This window comes from Aphelocoma coerulescens, chromosome 4, assembly GCF_041296385.1.
Source record: "Aphelocoma coerulescens isolate FSJ_1873_10779 chromosome 4, UR_Acoe_1.0, whole genome shotgun sequence".
Lineage (NCBI taxonomy): Eukaryota > Metazoa > Chordata > Aves > Passeriformes > Corvidae > Aphelocoma > Aphelocoma coerulescens.
Genome location: NC_091017.1, coordinates 5,462,904 through 5,485,708, shown reverse-complemented (window position 1 = coordinate 5,485,708; position 22,805 = coordinate 5,462,904). Strand labels below are relative to the sequence as shown.

General features: G+C 42.5%; 1 protein-coding gene across 3 annotated transcripts in view; it reads right to left on the bottom strand.

The window, feature by feature from the left end:
* Positions 1–5,489: 5,489 nt before the first annotated feature.
* The window catches only part of AFG2A (AFG2 AAA ATPase homolog A), a 171,796-nt gene continuing 154,480 nt past the window's right edge, over positions 5,490–22,805 (bottom strand). For all 3 annotated transcript variants that reach the window (XM_069012619.1, XM_069012618.1, XM_069012621.1), the window contains 2 exons: positions 5,863–12,538; positions 5,490–5,605 (listed from right to left, as the gene is read on the bottom strand). In XM_069012619.1, coding sequence (XP_068868720.1) covers positions 12,362–12,538 — 177 coding nt within the window. In that variant the 3' untranslated portion in view covers positions 5,490–5,605; positions 5,863–12,361. The remainder of the gene's footprint in view (positions 5,606–5,862; positions 12,539–22,805) is intronic.

The window sequence follows — 22,805 nt, the reverse complement described above, 5'->3', positions numbered from 1 at the left end:
GGCAAAACTTCACTCTCCTAAGGGTAGGCCACAGCCAGTCTCTTTATTTTCCACTACTCCTTTGCCGCACAGGCAACTGGTACCTTTTCACCTCTCCTTCAGGTATCCATAGTTATTGTTTTCTGATCAAGCTTAATTTTCCTTGGAGAACTGCCTCTGTAGCCTTCATGTTTAGCTGCTACCCGAGTTGTCTGCACTTGCACAAGATACTCTGATAAGCTACTTGACCATGTCTTCATTACTTTGTATTAATTGTTAACTATTTTAGGTAATATGACTTCATCTGCCTGTATAAACAGCTTTGTGAAAAAGGAAAATTGTCATTATTGCTGAATACCAATAATAACTTACTCCCATCTACCATAAATTATCTGCAACTCCTTGTCTCTTGTCCTAGCACTGAGCAAGCTGCCTTTTACCATCCACTGAGAGAACAATTCCTTGCACAGACACAAACCCTTCCCATTTCTGCTACTCCCCAGGAGTGGGCTGCTTTACTGAGGGAAGAGGAGAAGCTCTCTGCTAATTTAAATACATAGCTCTGTGCATGTTTCTATTATCTAAGCACTTGTGGCGACTCGGGTGTTAGCACAGCTCCAGGAATGCCTCCTGTTTATCAGGTTGTGCAATCCGTCACTGTCAGCTGAAGGAGGTCTCAGCAGCAGCGTTTCTAATTTGATTTGAAAATATACATGGAAACCTGAGCCTGCTTTTAGCAAGAATGATGGGGTTGGCCTAATGAACACAATCTCTCTTGTCGCTCTCAAGAACAGTGTGTCAACAACCAAAGTTTAGGTTCCCTCCGTGGCTGCAGCAGCTTCTGTGGGGAAGCAGTAGCTTCCCATCTTTGTCACTTTCTTAGTTCTGCTTTACCATCAAAACCCATTTCAGTAAGATTTTAACAGGCAAATGCAAACAGGGAGGAAGTTTTTCCATGGATCCCTTGAAGAGAAGTTTGCAACAGGCAATTTTTTTTTTCATGGCAACTTCTTCCTCTGAGCCTTCATACACTTGCATGCTACCAAATGGTGCTAAGTGTGTATCTAGAGAGCCAGTTCTCAAATAGCTCAGCAGTTGTCATTGCTTTCCCACCAGAAACTGGATACAGGAAAAGGAACATGCCACAGGAGCCACATGGATTTCTGGCTGCAGCATCACCCACTTCAATATTTACAGATTTTAACTTCTCAGGGGAAAAACCAAATAAACAGCCCCACACCTTTCTTTTACTCTGTTATGGCTGAAAAGATAAATCTCTTACCACAAATCTGCAAGACTACAGTGATGTCACTTTGCCACATCCCAACAAGAGAATGATAAAGTATAATTTGCTATTAACCTGTATTTTTCCATCCTTTTTCTCATTTTCTGGGTCTTACCTCTCTGACAGATTCTGCTCTGCATGTGGCAATTCAAGTATAAAGTGCCAAGACACCCCCTGCATGTTTGATAAGGTTTGTTGTACTCTAGAAGAGCTTGCCGGTGACATCTTGGAATTTTGATCTGTAGTAACAACAACAACCTGCCAAGGAATATTCAGTGCCAAGGGCCGGATTCTGTTCCTGGGGAAATCAAAGTTAACCTTGGTTCCCTTTGAGTGAGGAAGTCAGGAGACTGGTATTTTTGAGACAGTGTAAAAAATATTATCCCTCAAGAGCCTTTGGGTTGAAAAGGCCAGATTTCTCCCACCAAAAAGGACTGGGAAAACCCTTGACAGCGAAGAACAGAAAACACACATGCCCCTGCACATACTGTCACGTTGCTGATGAAAACCCCCCTCATTTCCATCGGGGTGGGAGACAGGCTGCTCTAGTTCCACCCAAGCCATGGGGAAAGCTTGCACTGCCTCTCATGCTGGCTCCCACCCAGCAGGACATGTACAGACACACACTTAACACAGGGAGGTTGTGACACCAGAAACTGTGTTTGTGTGTGTTGGGGGGGGTGGTCCCTCTTTTAGATTCCTCAATAACTCTCATTTTGAAACCATTCCTGTGATTCTTGTTTCTTTCCCTGATCAATTAAATGCTGTCCTGGAGAAACCAAAGAATTTCATTGTACAAGAACTACATCTACTACTGAAACATTCCCAGGTTAAAGTATCTCAAATCCTAGTCAGGATCCTGTATCTATTGCCTTCCAAGTTCAGTAGTTTTAAAATTAAAGCAGAAAATGTAATTTCCTCCTAAATTAGCCTGCCCACTAACCTTCCAAAACACTGCAGTGATGCTGCTGCAAGGTGACATTTCTTGGAGCAGCACTGTAATACCAAAGCATTCCCAAGGGAGGGACTGCACTGTTGCCTACAGCAATCTTTCCATAGATTTACAGCAGTATAATCCAGCCTAAAAGAAGCACCTGAATAAAGATAAGACTGCCAAGTGTGCCCAGTTGAAAATTAGAAAACACATCTTATATTAGCTTAGAACTGATATGGACATCACTACCTGGCTGAACTCAGTGTTTGCAGCAATTCCCTGTACTGTTTATTAAATAAAATTTTTTAAAAAATCCCTGACAACAGTTCCCTACTGGGTTCTAGTCTTTTCTACATGGAAGGCCAGACAGAGACCTGAGAGTATTCAAGAAAGGTTGTCTTCAGCTCCAGCAGATATTGAGGTCAACTGCTCAGCTATTATTTATGTCCATATCTCTCAGAGTAGTGAAATAGCTGTCACCACCTGGCTGGATTTCATCTCTGCAGATTTATCAAAACCTATTATCAATTATCAAAACCTAAACATCAATCTGCTAGAACTTACACACCACTCCGTCATCACAGCAAACTAACATGACTTTTAAAATTCTCCTCAAAATGTCCCATTTCCAGAAAATTTAAACCTTTATGCACCTAAGATCCTGTTTTCAGTACATTTTACCATATTGTGAGTCTTTGCTGCAGGTATTGTACAGGGGGAAAAACAAACAAACCAACACCACACCTTTCTTTTACTCTTCTATGGTTGAAAAGGCATGGAAAAGATCTCTCACCACAAGCCTACCAAGAGCACAGCGGCTCAGCAGTAGCGCTACTCATATTTCATCACACACAAACAGTGTGAAACACGGGAAGTAAATGGAAAACAACATTTTTGGAGCTGGATTCATGTCAAGAATTACCTTTCAAAACCATCTGCTGTTTTTTTTAGAACTTGCCACATGAAAAAACAACAACTTTGAGTCAATTACAAACACTCCTGTAGACTCATTAACTCCTGCAGACTTAATTTTCCAGGGTGCCAATTGCTATAAAGTGCTCAGCACTTCTCAGGAAGACACAGAAAGAATCATTTGCTCAGAGAGTTCTTTCTAAGACAGGAAGGGACAATTCCTATTGTCAGACCTCCCTGGGCAAAGAAAAGAGAGGTTGAAAGGACAGACCATGTCAGGAAAACCAGGCTGAGATGCTGAGAATTTCCAAGGCATGCATTTTCTAAATCACATCTCTTTTTCCTTGTGCTGTTAGGTACTTGGATACCCAAATGTATCCTAGTTTGTGTCTATAAAGATGCAAAGTAAATGTGAGAGATGTAGTAAATGTGGAATTATTCCCTGTTTGCTCCTTGAGGAACAGCTAAAACAGCTCTACTGTTCCTGTTAAAGGTAGTTTAGACAGGAGACAGCTGGTCTGTCAGCTCTGTTTTACACTTAGGCTTGGAGTAAAAGGAAAAAAAGCCTGAAAAAAATATTTTCCCAGTGTATTTCATGACAGGATAGCTCAGCCAAAGCTTATGAATGTTGCTGCATTACTTGTTTGTTTGAGGAAACTTGCCATGTTCCAAATCACCTCCACACCATCAATATTTTCAGCGCCAGTGGCTGCTCTGCTGAATTGTGTAGAGGAAAACAATCCTTCCTGGCAGGTAATGGGAAGGAAGCAGCACAGCAACACCTCCGTTAAGAGAGATGACTTCCAAAGGTGTCACAAGAAGAGCTGACTAGGATAGTAGTTCCAGGGAAGGAGGAAGGTGGAAAGGACAGAAGCTGACAAGAGCTCAGCAGGAATAGATCGATACAGTCAGATTGATGTTTTGTCAGAAAAGTGTTAAAAGCTTCTTTCACATTTCACAAGAGGATTTATCACTATAATTCCTCTGTTTTCAGCACCTTTCCCCCTGTATCCAAACACCATGCTTGAAACCACTTTGTTCCAAGTTATTCTCTGCTGGGAGGTAAGTGAACACCATCTATGGTGAGACAGGCAGTGACTGAGCTCCTGGAAAACAAACAGCTCTGTGGCATAGCCCCTATCTTATTATATACACTATTTATTAGCAGTCATTAAATGAATTGCTGTATCTGTTAGCAACTAACAGAGGCTGATAGCACCTGCACCGAGGGGTGGCTTGGTGGGAAGGCCCGGGAAGGAGCAAACCTCCCTCTGTCCCTGCTCTGAATGCGCCGTCGCAGAAAGGCTTTGGCCAGGCTACATTCTGTTCTAACTTTGTCTTTCTCTGTTTCCCCACCCAACTTCACACAAATTCTTACAAAGGTTATGTACAGACTTGTACAAAATGGAGACTGACACTGGCTCTTGGAGGGTTTCCCAGAGCAAGTTTAACAGAGATTATATAACACGTTACATCTGTGTTGGGTTTTTTTTATTTTTAATATAGATGTTATTACACTACCAGTTTGTCCTTCCTAGCTTAACCCTCCAACCACCCTTTCAAAATAGTTCATTATGTTTTGCAGAGATTAAAAACCTGAGGTGATGATGTTTTGTTTCCAGCCCTCACCTAAGACAGGGCAAGTGTGTTACAACTGGAGGGGCTCAGCAAGTCATAAACCACCATTATTTTCCTTCCACACACACTCTATTATCAAAGTCATGAGGGGGGATCCTTAATTGATGGAACAGCAGAATTTTAGAGCTAACACAGAACTTTACTTCTATATCCTATTTTTAAATTGGAGATCTCAAAGTAGTCTGCACAGCTTGGGCTCAACTTCTGTGGCTGTGACCCTTCCTCCCAAGACAATCCAGCAGGATAAACCCAGCCTAAAATCCAGCATAGGGCACCTATTAAGGATATTGAGGATGTTCAAAAAATCAGGCTAAGTCACATCCTAACAGAACTGACTGCAAGAAACAAAGCCCACCTTTGTGCAAAGCCATCCAAGATGCTCTTCTTGTTACTGTTGCTGTGGGTTTTCCTTCTTCTCCATCTCATTTTTTTTTCTTGTGAAGTTTAAAAATAAACAATGAGCAGACTTAGAGGAAAGGAGGAAATTTTCCATACAGGCTTTCTAGCAATTTCTTTTCCTCCCCACTTCTCCTCAGATTTTTATTCCCCCAACTTCTCCTCCTCTCATTGAGAAAAGGGGCAGAATTCCCTTCCTCCCTCTTGATACCACTACTGGACACTAAATTTCTGAAAAAATCAGAAGAGCAGGATCTTTGCCTTACCTTTTTTTTTTCTGAAGTAATCTCTACCACTTTTCTATGCACCTTAAATGCCTGGAAGAGTCAAGCTCCAGAAACACACCTGCTACTCCAGTGCTGATGGGGTTAATGAGATCAAAGCCAGATTCCACTTTGTGCTTAGCAGTGAGACACTTCCTACCACAGGGCCATGGTGACTGCAGCCCTCCTTCAGTTCACCTAAATCAGCATCAAAATAACACAAATCAGCCCCTACTCTGATTAGAATCAGTATTCCCATTTCCTATCTTCCAACTCCATCAACCCCCGCCCCCCCCCACCCTTCCACTTTAAAATCAGTCAGTGATGAATTCCAGGGTAATTTTTCTAATTCACATGTTTATTTTCAAGCATTTTCTCCATCTGTCCCCTCTCCGTCACTCCCCTCACTGTCCTTAATCAGTAAGGGCTTCATGTGCTCTGAGGCCAGCACTTACCTCCTCACCCGGCAGACAAAGTGATCCCAAAATTCAGCTCCCCAACAGCCAAGTAGGTAAAGAACAGCTCTCTCAACATCTTAAGTCTTCCCAGCCAGCCAGTGCAGGAAGGGGCCTAACAAAGCTGTATGCAGCCAATTGTGTTATCAGGGCACTTGGCACTACCAGCTGATCCTTGATTACTATTCATCCCTCGGGAAAATAAAACACCCCTTTGTAGTAAAAGTGTAACCGGTTACTATGAGGCATTACACATTAACAAAAACAGCTTTTTACCAAAATCGCAGATGATGAAAGCCTGGAAGTAGAATCAGACCAAGGTAACTGGTTGTTTCTGCATGTTTCAGATAGAAAGCTGATCGTTTAACCAGTATTTTCACAGTGCTAAGGAGAAAGTGCTGGGTGAGTTGTGTCACATATTTGTACATAAAGTGGTAGTGAGTTCTGTAAAACAAATTTTAAGGATAAAATTGTAGCAACCTTTGTGGTGTAGCATCCTACATATGCTACTGCCAGCACTGCAGCAACCTCAGTTTTCACAGGGTCTTGAACATTTTTAACAGCTCTTTTTACCATTTTTGTGCTTTTCTTGAAATCCACACAGACACTTCCAACATGCTTTCAGATTTTCCTTTTTTTAAAACCTAAGAGTACTGCTCATTAAAGAGCACAGCTCTCTGAAAGGCAGAATTTACACTAGGTAGAAGGATAGAATTTGTTGTCTTGGTGGAATAATCCCTACTTAGGTGGTGAGGAAACATTCCAGAATATTAAAGGATTTGTTTGTTTGCTAATCTACTTAAGCACCCATAGGCTTTAACACCCACAGCTTGTGTGCTTTAGGGATCTTCCATGTCCATGGCCACTCTCACTGCCACAGCGCAGCATTAAAGCTGCAGATTCAGACCGCAAGCTGCTGATGGGACAACTGGAAAGAGCTTCGTGGGTTTGGTCCACCCACCCACCAGATCCTGCTCTGTATTCCTACATTTTAGGTGCAGTCGCAACATACAGGTCACTCTGCTTCTCACATCCTGCACTCCTGCATCCCACCCACTTAGCTCTGGGACAGGACAGCGATCCAAGCACCAGGAGCCCCCTCACAGGCCCTGCAAACGAGGCTGTGTGAGCACGTTTCACACCCTCAGTTTGGGAAGAACTCGCTGACAGGGAAGCAGGGTAGCTTTAAAGGCATTAAGCAGAGCAGGCTTGGTGTAAGCAGCTGCCCCTGTGTGAAATCCGAAGCTCTTGCCAGCGGTGTGGAGGAAAGACATGACCTCATTATTCCACAGCCCAGATAATCCGTTCCTGGATAAAGTGAGAGCTGACAAGTGTTTCACCTTGAACATTATCAAAGCCCTTTCCACACTTGGCTGATGCAGAGCCATTTTACCAAACAGGGATGTGAAAACTCCTCAGTGTTAGCAAAGGAGATAAAAAAATCCCCGGGGTGCATGGTTAATGCCACACACACAGGTATGAGAGGAAAAGACCAGCAGCATTTCCAGAACCATTTATGCAAACAGGATATATTTGCACAAATTGATAAAATATTTTACTCAATATATTGAGGGTGGCTGCTCTCAATTCCTTCCATCTACCTCAAGGCACTTTCTCTAGGTAAGTGCTGAGGGCCTCTTCTGACATCAGGACCTCCAGATAGGCTGTTCAGCTCTCAGCTGGGATAAATCACTGTCTGGACCATCTTCTAGTATCTTCCCAATGGCTGCCAAGAGTGATTCCACTCCCCTAATCTTCTAGTTAGAGGAAGCCAAGCTTTACTGCCATGGATTTTACACAGGCACATGCAAACAACATGCTAGCCTCCAGTTTTGTTGGAAGGGTATCACAGAATCATTTACGTTGGAAATGAACCTTTAAGATCATCGAGTGCAACTGCTGGACACACAGTCAGTGTGAGCAATGGGGAAGGAGTTCAAGGGGAAGGAATGTCATCTGGTTGCCATTGCCTCTTCTCACAACACCTGCACTCTCGCTGGAGTCCTGCCATGCAAACACAGAGTGGGGCTCTCTCCCCCTCACCCCTCCTGTCCTTGGCAGGCCAGTTAACAGAGAAAACACACATCTCCTCCTCCTCCTATCAGGGCTCTGGAGCTGTTGGATTTAAGTCTGTGTGGAAGAATGACACCATTTAAAACGTTTAACACAGAACACATAAAGCCCTGGTGAAAACGCGCAGTAAAGTTTCCAGCAGAGGAGGTTAATAAATGAGTAGGTAGCACTTGCAGAAGGAACAGACACAAACCCCAAGATTACGAGGAGGTTTCAGCTGAAATATTTGTCTTCCAGATGTTGACCTGCCAAATAGACAAAACATGCCCAGCCACAATAGCAATTCTGCCTCTTGCACCTACTTCCTCAGGAAATCTCCGTATCAAACTGCACACATTAAGATCACCTGTGGTATTGTCTTCCATGTCAAGGAAAAAAGGGCATTAGCAAAAGCAAAAGATTTTGGGGTTCCTAGGAGACAAAAATTACTGCAATTCACTACAACCATAGCAACAATATTAAATACAAATACAAAAGGGTCACAATGCAAAACCCATTTTCCAAATGTATCCCACTGCAAACCACTTCCTATGCCCTAGAGTGCATCAGCGCAGGAGCAACCCCAAGGCTCAGGAGTGTGAATGGAAGCACAGTCAGTTTTATCCCAACTTTGGGATCACAGGAAGCAAGGCAAGTTCTTTGTGCCTGCTTTTTACTAATTCTTTTAGGGCCTTTTGCCAAGGTTGCGACACCTTCCAGTGGTGACTTTTCATCTTCCAGGTCCAATTCCTCCCAAGTTCTAGCACCACATACTAGGATACCACAACCCTTGGACACTGGCATTTCTAGGGCTGGCAGTTCTGTTTCACCCACAGATCAGCTGCTTTCTCTGGCAGAGCCAGAAACAACCAAAACCCTTCAGGGTCAGGCTCCACACAGCCCTGACTGCAATAAGCAGAGACAGTTCTCCTGCCCACCAACCTGTGTCCATCACTGAACTTCATCTTCCTGGGAGCTACAGGGCAAAACACCAGATCTGACTTCCACTTTTCCCCTCTCCACACCCCATCAGCAGAGTCTGACTCCTCCTTCACCAGGAAACATCGCTCCCAACCTTCCATGGATGCTCGGTTGCAGGAGCATTGTTTGGCACCTGCCCAGTTTCTGGAGGGGAATCCCCACACTTTGACATTTAAAATGGGTAATGAAGTTGAAAGGAGAGAGCCAGCATACAGAATCCACAAAAAGCAGCGTTAAGGATATAATATTTGAAAGGGCTGACAAGTCTAAATTCAATGATTTTGAATAACCATCTTTGAAGTAAATGATCTTTATTCTGTCCCTGATGTTTGCCTTTGCACCTGAGCCTAGTAAAATTTACGTTCTGCTCTCATTTAGAGGCTGCAGGAAAATTATCCACAATAAACTTCATTCTTTTTTCCAGGATTAAAAATTGTGTATCATACTTTCAGTGAAAACCTGTTTTATGCATTAGGCAGAACACAGGACTGAACTTTTTTTCAAGTTAAGTGAAGACAATTTCGCCTTTTGATCATAAATTATTCTCCTGGTAATTTCTGGCCAAACTGTCAAAAGACATTTTATGCCATTTTGCAAGAGCTTGTTATTGGAGGAAAAAGGTAGACTTTGTATTTAAACAAAATGTGCCTGAAACGTTGAAAAGTTGATTTAATGTTAACAATTCTGCAACTCAAGCAGTATTTGGGCCAAAAACCAGCCCCAAAAGATAATAGCAGGCAGGAAAAAGACTGTGTTTCTAAAGAACGTAAAGAAGCAAGCCTAGGAAGTTTAAGCAGTTAAACAGAGGATGGGACAGAGATGTTCTTCTCAGATGCCTTCTCTGCTGAAGTTCACTGAGCCTCAATCCTTTCGTTAAAATGAAATCTCATGGAAACACAACAACAAAACCGATCAGAAGAGAGAGAGCTTCTGTCTTTGAGTTGCTCTGCAGCACAGAGGTGTTCAGGCTTTTATGGGCTCACAGTGCAAGAGATCTGAGTGGGTGCCAAGGCACGAGGTGTTCAGCACAACACGTTGTGAGGAGTCAGCTCTGAAGCAAAACTCGCTCCTGTAAATGACAGGAGATGTTCCTGGAGTGCTCTGTCCTACAGTGCCCTCATCAGTAAGTTCCAACGAGAGGCTCAGGTGCAACAGCTCTCACCAAGCTGGATTATGAAAGGGCTACGCTGCCCCTGTGTTTTGACCAAAACCGAACTTTTGGTCGTTTTCCAGAATTCTAGTAAGTGGGTTTCAATTTGCTCATCCACAGTAACAGTGATCTGTCTTTAGGAAAGAGACAGGGAATCATCATACCTTCCTTTAAATCTCAGTTTATCAGTGGCTTGGGACGGAATAAGATCCTGACTGGCATCAGACTGGCAAAGTTTTCCAAACAGAATTTTTTGGGAGCAACAGACACCTCCCAGGGACTTTGCAAATTTGTCATCGCTTATTTTTTTTAAAGAATGTCTTACTTTTTTTAAAAATCAAATTCCACAAACCCAAGGATAAAAAGGGGAGCTTCCTACATTTAAAGTCACTTCAAGCATATGGGTGTGTATCATGAGATTTGGTGCCCTGTGGATAAATGTGGCACCATACAGGTACAAGGATAATTGTTTGCAAGGATGGGATTTTTCCCAAGGCACAAACAGCAGACATGGGCCAGCATTCTCTCCTAATGTCCTAAAATTCAATGTGCAAAATTTCCCTCTGATGGCAGCAGGATTCCACAAAGGGACAGGGCAGCCAGCTCCTACCTGTCCCTCTTGTAATTTCTCAGTCCACATTCACTCCTTGGTGCATGTTCCCAATAAACCTGAGCACTTCCCAAGGAATGGCCATCTAGTTTTAACACTCATCTGGAGCACCACGTAGTGTTATTTTTAGGCTACAAAATCACGAACAGAATTCATTATTGGCAGTGAAAACTGCAGTCTCTCTTTCCTCCCTTCAGGAGCAGACACTGGAGTGAAGTGCCAGGGGATAAAGGTATGGCATTTAACTTCTGGAAACCTCAAAACTGTAAGGGTTATGATGAATGGTTCACATCCTGAGCTCCAAGCTGGAGTATGTAGAATTTAGAAAAGAAGGATAAAGTAGTTTCAGATGCAGTCTTGATCCCCAAGGCAACTTTTCCAGTTCATAATTTTCTTAATTCCCTCTGTCTGTTGGACTATTAAAGAGTCAAACAATGAAAAAAAGAAAAAATCTCACACACGTCAGCTGAACTAAGTAAAGGACCCCCTTTTCCTCATTCTCTAATCCTTTACAGCAATACTAAAATTAAATGCTAATTACAGCAACAATAGGTTAGAATGAGAGTAATAAAAAAGTTGTCATTTAAAAATAGCAGATTTCTGTTTAAAAGCTACAAAATGCCTACAATGTGGAACTAAGTAAGGAGAGGAAAAGCCATAATCAAGGTGAAGAAATTACCTTTCTGTTGAAGTTTGTGTGGGTTTTGGTTTACTTTTCCCTCAACTTTTTATGTCTGGACTAGAAAAGCTCAGTCTTTCTGTTGTGGGCAAAAAGCTGAATATTAGTTTGCTTAACTGCATTTCATCCTGAGTGTAAGAGCAGAGAGCCCACAAGGACCTGTCATCATTTCAACAGACGATATAATAAAGAAACAACTTGAGAAGATTTTATCTGTCCCTGAAGTATTTTGTGGTCATTTATAACAGTTTTTGCAAGGAGGTTTTCTCATTCATTAATTAGGATTCATTATGGATTTCCAGTGGCCAGCTTTAAATTACCTATTTATTTATCAGCATTCCTATTTATTTTGATGGAAACAAACATCAACAACAAGAATCTTCTGCTGACATGTGGCAGTGGGTTCAGGTTAGTGAAGGGGTGGACAGTTTTTAAGGTGCCTACCTGCCAGCACGTCTAAAAAGGAGTTGGGGAAGACCAAAGATAAATGTTTGGCTATAATCAATCAGGATGCCTTGGCCTTATCTCAGAGAGCCTGTTTGGCAGCTTTGCTGGAGATCATAAATCAAAAGATTCACAATAATTTTAAGCATTTTTTGCAATGAGGCCACTCCACAAGTCTGCACCTCACTGGGATGGTCTCTAGGCTTAAACTGTGGTTGAGGCAGGAACAAATCAGGCAGTAATGGCATCTGCTGCTTTTCTATTTAGGGCCAAGAATCTACCAAAAACTCAGAATTTGATCCTTTTCTTGGATATATGGATATACACTGAGATAATCTGACTTAAACCAGAGATCTAACTACCTCTAAAAGGCAGGTTATACCACTGAAATGGTAAAATCTAAAGTTTAGGATGATGTCTATGACACTCAAAACTCCCACAGGGACTTTTATTACAGCAATTCTGCATTCAGTTAACTCCAGACACTCCACTCACTCACAGTACAGAACTCTTTGGCTTCTGACAGCTTTACAAAGGAAATCTGCCATTCACACAGTGAATGGGGTATGTATTAATTTGCCTTTCAGAGCGCGTGCAGTCCACTTTGCTGCTGGTAATCTGCATAAAACTGGATTAACGAGTCGGGAATCCTCGGGCTCACAACTGTCAGCGCGCTCCGGAAGTGCCAGCCTGTGATAGATTTGGCATGGATGTCTTCCTGAAGAGCTAGGAGGGCTGCTTCCCTGCAGACTGCTGTTATCTGCAAAGAGACAATAAAAAACCAACCACACAGCATTATTATTATCATTATTATTATTGTTGTTGTTGTTGTCGTCGTTATTTACATTACTTGAAGAAAGAGAACACAAGAACATCAAATCACTCCAAATGCCAAATAATCACAAGTAGAGTTTTTCAACTTTTTTTTTTAAATAAATGAGGTTGTGGGTGATTAGGACATCCAAGAAACAGGATATAGCTCGAAATTCAAATCACAGTTACACTACAATTCACATTACAGCATGCTGCAAATTAACTCGCTAATCATATTACCTTGTGTTAAACTCCCCACAACACCTGATAAATTCAAATCCCAACAACCAGCGATATATTTTTCCATCCCCAAAGTGCAAGAGCAGATATTCCCAGGCTCTGCGGGCACTTTTCTTTCCCAGCCTTGCACTGGGAAAGAAATAAAAACAATTAACTCCAAAAGGAGGCTCGGAGGAGAGGGTTGTGTGGAAGGGGAGGAGGGTTAAGGTCTCATACTCTGCAATGTGTTTTTAAGCTCTCTGGACTTCAGACAGCGGAAACAGACTGATGCCAGTGTCACTCTAAAGACACATTACTGTGGTGAAAGGAGCTTGTGGAATGAAAAGAGATATTGTGATTTCCAGTGCAACAGGGAAAACAGTGATTGATATTGACTGCTCCCTTATATCTGTAAATGAAAGAGCCAGCTGAAACACATTTGTCCAGCTATTCAGCATATTTTCTCTGTTTGTTCACTTACTGAAAGGAGTTCCCCCGCTTATGCTCTACTAATGGTTGCCAAAGCCGTTTAGTAGCTTTTTAGGGGATTTAGCAGCATGTTTAGGAAGCTTTCACAAGAAAACATGCATGGATTTAGATGGCTTTGTCAAGTTACAACAATATTACTATTAGTTCTGTGCTGCTCTAATGAGCACCAAAGCTAAACACTGCTGTTACGCATTTTAATGCTTTTCAGGACTTCAGAGACAGCTGAACGTGGAAGCACAGCTGAGATTTAGTGCACCAGCTTCTCGTGGAGATCAGTAATACACCACCCAGAAAGTTAACAGAGAGGCCCTGGTCTTTCTGTACAGGTTTTTCTCTAAGCAGACATTGTGACTATGTCCCCCTCTCTAACAGGAATATTAAGCTACTTAAAGAAAAAACCCACACCAGATCAAACTCCCCCCACACTCCCTGCCTGCCACTAAATCCAGAATTCTTTCACAAGGGAGAAGGCTCTTGATGGAAAAACAGATCCCAAGCATCCTGGACTCTGAACCCATGTTGGCCTTTGAAGGAAGGGTCCACATCCCCTGGATAAATACTGCACTAAGGCCACAAAATTAAGAGACCTTCTAGAAGTTCTCACAGGCATTATTAAAAATCCCCAAATGTAGTCCAGCAGGTTTTGACTGCCCTGTTCTTCTCACGGAGACCATCACCCATCCACAGCATGAAATGCTGAAGCAGGGTGTCACTGACAAGGTGTTCATTTGTCAGCAGTTGTTTTACTGAAGGAGAAGCTGAATGAGACACTGTCAAGTCGCCACATCCAAAACCGAAGGAACGCCACTGCCAATCCTATTTCTTCCCATTTCATTTGTACACTGATACACTCAGGAGGAATTTGCCCAGAGGCTGATAGTTCTGATGATGCTTTCACCTGTTCTCTATGCCCTGCCAACACTATCAGTAACAGCGATGATAATTAACCTCCAAAGGATTTTTTTGGTTTTAATTTTATTCTTGAAGACTGAGCCACAAGTTCTGCGATAACTGAAAATCACTAGACATGAAGAAGCACCAGAAAACTTTATTTTTGGCTTCTCAAAAGCATTTCAGCTGGTTTTAAGGCACAAGGAAAGAATTTTAAGGCATGAATTATTGTTCTCCCTTTTCCTGGCTGCACTCAGAATTTTTGTGGACTAAATCTTTTCTATATTATTGAGTAATAAACAGCAGGCGTTATGGCACAGTGTTGAAAATTTAGGCCCTTGTGTCTGGTCACAGAGTCACATGGAGTTGTTTCCTTTCCTTGTCTAACCCAGAGGATCAGGTTTCTGAGGTAAGAGATTCAACAAGGCGAGTCTGATTATTTTTCTTTGTTCAAGTATGCAAACTTTAAAAAAAAAAAGAAAAGTCTTTACAAGCATTCTCACTAGCTGGTAAAGCTAAATCACTCGTGGAAAGCAAACACAAGTAGTAGTGCAGCCACAGTGACAGAAGAGTGACTTCATGTGGTGAATTAGGTATTACTGGCCTTAGGTCACTGGTCTATCATGGAGATTCCTTGTCACAGCCATGTTAGGACATTTCTTACCAGATGGAGCAACTGAAGGGTTTTTAAATGTCATTTCTGTGGATTGAGGCAAAAAGGGAAGGCAGCAGAAGGGGCTGTAACTGATAGCAGAGGAAGAAGACCCTTTGCAGCAAGACATGGATCTTTCCCAGGCCTAGCAGCACTCCAAACCAGAAGCTGCATACGGATCATTACCTTCAAATCCCTGCAACAGGCCTATCCCCAATGAACTTCTCCTGTGACTTTCTTAAATCTCTTCTCCTTTTGGCCTCTACAAGATCATTCTGTATCGACTGCCACAGTCCAATTATGCCTTATATAATAAAAGCACTTTTGTTTGTATTAAATCTGGCAATTTCAACAAGTCCTCCTAGTCCCTGTGTTATGAGAACGGTGATTCATCTGCTCTTCCCTGTTCAACTTCCCTGTTCCATCGATGATTTTACAGAGTTTTATCTCATCCCCTCTCAGTCAAGTCTTTGCAAGCTGAAGAGTCCTCAGTGACTCAGACCTTGCTCCTGCCCAACCTGTCCATCCCTCTTCCCATCTGCCATTGTTACCTTGGTTAGTTCTGCCCTGAACTCTCACTGCTGAGTGCCTGAAGGGCACAGAGAGGGCTGTACCAGGCCATAGCTCTGTCCCTGGGTTGCCTGCAGTTCCTTTCTTATCACTGTATTTGTGTCGAGAGGATTTTTCTCAGAAAATTATCCACACTGCCTCCAGTATCTTTTCCCAAGTACCTAATTTAGGCCGAATTATTTGCTAATTTGAAGCTTGGGTGAGATTCTTTTTTCTCCATTGCATTTAGTAGGATGAATAGCCTCTGCCTGTCTCCATAAATGAACACTGAGAACCAACATCACCTACCTGCAAGGCAATTCTTAATGAGTTTCAAATACAAATACAAGGAATCATCATTTTCACCTTTTCAGTATACAAAAAAGAAAAGACAAATAAAAGCACAGTCTTTTGGATCTCTGGGTTTTGTGAGGAGTAGGAATAATGTCTTAGTCCTGTTCCAAAGGCAAAACTGCAGCTCACTGTATGGAGGGACAAAATAGATATTTTGTGACTGCATCTAAATCCAGAGTGGCTTTCAGCACCCACTGCTAAGGCAGTAATGAAGACATGAAGTGAGTGTCAGACATAGCAGCGATTAAACAACAGACTAGGTAGGCACCAGGTAATTAAGCTGTAACCACTGTAACTACATGGGTGCTACTGCAGCAATGAAGAGCCAGCCACGTGGGGTAAAAAGCTGCTGAATCTATGAGTACCAGAATATCCCCTAGTTTGGTTATTATTATTATCATTATAAATGGAAGTTTAACAAAGAGAATTCTCATTTTCAGTGGAATCAGAGCAATTTACTGACTGATGCATTCGTCTGCTGCCAGCAGCCGTCTCTTAGCATGGGAATAGTTTTGGATTCATGTATGTAAAACAGTACATTACTTTCTTAAAGGACTGATTTATCATCTCAGTAAGTGCTTTAAGATCAGAAAATAAATAATCTAGAATTGTGCTTCAAAGCCAAAAAGGCACTACTATCAAGCTTTCCTGGGAAGAAAGGAGAATTAAAATTTGCTGTCTGAGCCACCACACAGAGATCAGTAAGAAGCAAAGCCACATACCATCTCACAGCTATGCTGCAAACAATGATGAGCGCCCCAGAAGAAAAGGATTTACACCTAGTCGTTCCCTCCTTCCCCATTTCACTCCCAGCAACAATAAAATGCCCGGTGCCAGTTACTGTTCCCTGAATAAACAGCATTTAGCATAGCCCATCTTTCCCTCGAAACCAATGGTTACACTGGCTGATTCAGCTGGGCGATCTCCCCCATTCTGGCATTAAGCACCAACTCTTTCCAGCGGACTCAAAGTCCCTTTCAGCTTCTTTGTATTTAAAGTGTTCTAAAAAGCTTTAAAGAATATCTAAAAAAAAAAAAAAAAAAAAAAAAGAGCTTCTGTGTTAAAGCCCTAGGTATTTTCAAGAAAGTGGTTTTGTTAGGGCCGAGTGTGCTGGGAACACCTGTGAATGTCGGGTTTAATTGGGCTGCAGCTGGTGTCGATTGTGTACGCCGTAACTGGCAGCCACTGCCTGGCCGTACATTGTGTTTCATTTTCCTTTTTCCTTCCTTTTTAACTCGCTCCTCCACCCCGCCAGTTAAAGTTGTAAGGGACTGTGTGTGAGAGAGGGATTAGGAGCCTGGAAACAAGAACAGTGCCCTGCGGGTTGTGAATAGCACAAATTGGGGCGCTTCCTGGCGGAGCAGTACCTGCAAGGCTGAGCGCCCGCCGGGCACCTCAAAGGGAGCCGGGACCAGGTCTGGGGACTCGCCTTTCCCACTTTCCCGCTCAGCCAGGGAGGGATAAAAGCTTCACACACGGCATTTGAAAAAAGACATGAATAACCCCTGGGTCTGGACATCTGTGTCTCACTCGGGCGAATTCCTGCCCTACCCCTGTGCCAGGAGCTGCTCTGTGAGAGCAAAAGACTTATCCCCACAAAACGGGGAGAGTTGGAAAGCTCCCGGGACCCATCTGAGACTAAGGCAAAAAGAGGGCATGGATGCCTTTCCAAAGCGAGAAGCTGCTCCGTAGGCAGAGAGTAGCTGGGAGAGGTTGCTGACTGTACTCTAAAATCCACGTAAATAATTCAATGCAGCTCCAGCAGCGCACAACTTCCCACAAGGGATTTGTAGGGGGCTCAATGCAGAGCTGGGCAGAGATGTAAAAATACCTCGAGGTTTGTGCCACCCCCAGCAGGTCACTCCTGCTCAGTGTGGGGCGCCACGGCTCCGCTTTCCCCTTCTCCTTTGTGTAGGCACCACCCGCTGCCGGCTGCGGGCTCCCGCCTGGCTCTTGTGCTGGCTCCGGCGCTAAGCTGGCCCTTTCATTCACCGATTCAATGCACCAGACCATCACAAAACTAATCCAGAAATTAAAAAAAAAAAAAAAAAAAAAAAAAAAAAAAAAAAAAAGCCTTAGCTTGCTGCTGGGGTATTGAGATGGGTTCAGGGGGGATTCGACAAGTCGGCATGGGAGGAGTGGGGAGCACAGCAAGGAAGACGTGTTGTGCTCCAGGAGCGGAGAGCTGCTGGGGAGACCTGCCCTAGATAAGATTGCTATTTTAAGATGGCACAAATATCAATTTTTCTCTTTAAAATGGGCTAAACTGAGAGGGTCTTAGCTGCTGACAGGTGAAGTTTTTGATGTGTTTCAAAAAGGCTTAAATGTAGTACTTCTCTTGTGTTTTGACTCCCCTGTTTCATGTATAAACCAAGGAAAGACAAGAAAACACGTTTTTTTTCTCTTCTCTGCACAGAGAAATTGTTACTGACTGCTACACATCTTGTTCTGTATAGAGGAAAAAGTTTCCAATACTATGGTATTATTGATCACCTTGTGATAAATTTTGACCTATCTTTAAAAAGACCAAGAATCACCCTGTATGTGCATCTCTTCATTCTGCTCAGTTCTATGATCTGTAGATTTAAATGGGATGGATCACAGGATCAAAGAATGGTTACGGTTGGAAGGGACCTTGAAGATTACCTAGTTCTAACCCCTCTGCCATGGGCAGGGACACTTTCCACTAGACCAGGTTGCTCAGAACCTGGCTTTGAAAACTTCCACAGATGGGGCATCCACAGCTTCTCTGGGCAAAATTATACGCATTATACATTTGGGCATTTTGCAAAGGGAAGATAATGTGTTCTAAGCAGAAAATGATTAAGTGTATTAACATCGTGCTTTTCAGACAGTATCCATTCACTCCTCAGATTCATGTACTGAACCATGGGAGCTATGGAGTGGATTTGCTTAGGACATGATTGTTGCTCCATAAAATTTTCCCAGCTGAAGTGTGCAAGGCCCTCATAGGCCACACAAGTGCCTCAGTGAGACAGAGGCCTCTTTGATCTCCAAGCAGCTATGTTGTAAAATGTTATTAGCTTTCCTCAAGTTAAAGCACTTACATCTCTATGGTTCTGTATTTAGGAACACTGCCTTGCAACAGATGAGTTCCTACCCTCAGCAATGATAGTCTATAATTAGATATTATTTTTTAATAAAAATATAGACTTCTTTCTTCCTTGTTTATTAAAGAGACATTCAGTATGAGCAGACACTGGACTGGTATACTTTAAAAGAGGTCTGCACTGATGAAGCAGCATCTTTGCAATTCTTAATTGGAAAGGACAGGTATTACTTTTTGAGTAACCTGGTCTAGTGGAAGGTGTCCCTGCCCGTGGCAGGGGAGTGGAACAAGATGTTCTTTAAAGTCCCTTCCAACCCAAACCATCCTGTGATTCTATAATTATGTGTATCCTGTGTCTCTGAGCAAATGATCTCTGCTATTCCTGATTCCTTTCATGAGAAATTGTTAAGCACATGTAATTGAATAAAACCAGCTCCTTTAATGATGTCTGTAAGTGACCTTAGTTCAGAGCAGTCTGCCCCAGATCTTCACAATTTAATGTACCATTTGCTTATTTGTGTAATTTTGTGGCTTGATGTGCAGGTGACCACACATGTGGGTGTCCACAGCTTACCTGAGGTGCTGCACAGGGACACAAAGCCATCCTGCTGCCTGAATACATCTGATTTGACCAGGATGGGGGTTCCCACTCGTCCTTTCCATGGTGGCCACAGCAAAGACCAAGTCCTCCTTCTGCCCTCTCCTCCTGATCTCAGCCAAGCTTCAGATTCAGCTGAAGGTGAGCCAAGAGCTGAGCCAGACAACTGGTCAGCTGCACTTGTGGGACAACCACGGCAACAATTACTGAGGCAGAGTGACCCCAAAATGCTGCCTTTAATTGCTCTTCCAGTGCCAGAAACTGAGCAGGGGCTGTGCCTGGGCAGCAGACAGCATCACATGTATCAGTAGCTCCTGTTATTCTATAAAGCTCACACATGCCCAGGGAAGGGAAAGATGAGGTATGTAGCCAAAATTAGGTGTATGTATCATAACTCCAGCACATGATGACAGCTAAGGGGAATAAAGCAGCGCTCTCAGTGGTACATGCTAAGTGTCATCACACATACCTCTGCTCATCCCGACATGTTCTAACAGAGCGAAGCCTCAGCTCCATCTGCAAGCTTGCTTGCTTTCTTCCTTCCACTCTCTTAAAAATATTACTAGATGTGGTATCCTTCCAAGCAATGTATAAAACATGTAAATTCTGATTTCAATTTTGTAACTACAAGCCCAAAATGCAGCTATTTTCCAAGAGGCGCTCTGCCGATATGGCTCCCATCACTTTGGCAGAGACATGGCATAGCTACACCTCTCACAAAGGAATTCCGTAACAAAACGAGTTTTTACATGCTGGGACTGAATATTTTTAAACAGCACTCTCTGCCAACTTCAAGTTTCAGCTATATTTATGCAACTAAAAAAAACCCCAAAAAACCAACCCCCCCAAAAATCTCATGCATGTTTCTATACAAGATTAGGCTGCATTTCTGGTTAACCTCAGAATTATTTCATTTTTATATAAACATTTAATGGGAAAGTTTAACTTCTTCCCTTCAGTGAGGAAAAGGAAGCCAAGCCACTAGAAAACCAGAGTCTTTCTATGTGTGTGTGTGTGCACGCACTCATTTTAATTAAAAGTAATTAAGAGAATCCTGTGTTCTCACTCACAGTCTGCTGGTGCTGCAGAAGGCCTGGACACAGAGCCAAGGGTATTCTGCTGAACGCCACCAGCAAGAGAGATTGGATTATGTAACTAAAAATTTAAAACTAGAAGACTTCATCATTAGCTGTGGCTGTCATGAGTTTCTCCCTAGAAAAAAAAACTGTACAAAACAGATTTGGCAGCTCCTACCTTATGAAACCTATCAGGGTGGAGGTGTTAAGTGGTTGCTGCATTTGCTTGCTTGCTTTTCAGAGTTTGAGGCACTTAGGAGGTTGGGGAATATGTTCAGTATATTCCCTATTTCTTGCACTGGAAAATAATTCTTGCCTTTCCTTTCTCAAGTTTAAGCTGAGCAGAGGCCTCAGACTCCTATCAAAACAAAGCAAATAAAAGCAATTCTGCAAAAGGAACTGGGAGAAGTGCTCTCCCTTCCCTAAAAATATTTTTTTTTTTGGTCAATAGAGCACAGCCAGTCTCTATTGTCTTTCATCTCCTTTCAGCTCCAGCTGCATTTCTATTACATTATATCACCATTTAAAGGTAGCTATAGCCCTAAACTTTTGGATCCAACTAGCAAAGAAGGAAAGCAAAAAAATTGTTTTTTCACAGGTTCATTTAAATTCTGCCTTTCGCCCTGTCTTTGGAGCCATGGTGAATATTGTCCCAATTTGGATTTTACACAGCAGGTTAGAAATAGCAACTGTAGTTACCTTCATATGAACTATCATCATGCAATACAGTAAAGGCAAACTCACTAAGTTAAGAATAATGACAAATCTTCTAGAAACTTAGTTTTTCTGTCAATTTGGATAGAAAACACAGAAATCCTACAATAATAAGACTTACACTTTCTGTGTCTCCCTATGACACATGCATACACATCCTGAGTTGAGGTAGGAGGTGAGAAAAGACATTTGGGGAGAACACACATAAGGCTTTTGGATTGCAAAATTAGTAATGTCCTTAATGTAAGCTCTCTAGCGTTTATTTATTGGGTTCTCAGTTCCTGGAAGGTGCAAGATGTCTCCTGTGGAGTATCTATTTCCTCAGCTCTGCTGAGGAATTTCAGGCTGTTTCTGAGTTTACCTCTTGGAGCTTCCCGCAGCACCCAGCTGCTCATGTTTCCCAGGAAAATCAGGGAGGGCTACTGCACGCCTGTATTCCAGGGAGGCAGAGTGTAACTGGGAGGACAGGAAGACCTAGAAAGCAATAGCATTAAGCCCCAGCAAAATGCCTTTGTGTATGGTTGTTACTCCTAAAGGAGGAAGCAAAAAATGCTGTAAAAAACTTATTCAAATTTTAATGCAGGTTTTGCTTCTGCAAGAAAAGAAATGAAGCAATTATGGCAAGAAAAGACACTACAAATGATGCAAATATATTGAACAAGAAAAGTGGGGTATCAACTATTACCTTGAGTTAAGGATTTATGGAAGGGGTATATATTAATGGAACAGAAAGTCAATTACGGTGTCTGCTTTTGCACCATTAATATTACAACTTGTCATTTGGGTGCCCTCCTCCAGCTGAGGAAACTGAATCCATGTAATATCTGAAAGTCATCCAGATCTGCTTACTCCATGGTTAACATCTAATTTAACAAACTCTTCTCTTTCATATTTGTAAATTCCTTCTCAATTTGTGCCATGTTGTTGCTAAAACCTCCTTGGTCTCTTGGGTTTTCTCCCCCTCCTTCCTTGTCTAGGCAAGACAATGTAATGCAAATTTCCAACACTATGAAGACTTAGAAAATGGGTCACTTGAATTTCTCTTCACAAAGATGCTTTACATTCAAAATTTACCCTCAGCATTTCTGCAAATATGCATAGGGGGATGCAGAGGAGTCTCCCTTCCCCTTCCTCCACACTGTGTGCAGCTTTGCTTCTTAATGTTAACACCATTTCAGCTTCTAAGAATTTGCAGGCTAGCACGATATTCAAACAATATAAGGCCAGAAAAGTATGAAATTTATGCTTAATAGTGTTCAAGGGAGGAGGGGATGATGCCCAAAGAAGGATGTCACAAGAGTGAGCTGAGAAACTATAAGAGAACTAAAGACCACAGCTGAAAGACCCTAAAAAACCACAAAGAAACGTTAGTGTAACCAGCAACAGGACACTCCCAAAGTGATCCTGAGGGATACTTTGAGGGACACTTACAAATTGAAGTCACCAAATTGAAGTTTTTTGCCTCCTGCTGTAGGGTTGCTTTGCCTACCAGAACCTAAATTCAGTAGGGAAAAAAATTCTGCTCCCCATCCAGTTTCCACCACTAAAGGAAGGAGTTGTATCCAAAGGAATTGTCCAAACAGCTACAGAGAGAAAGGAAGA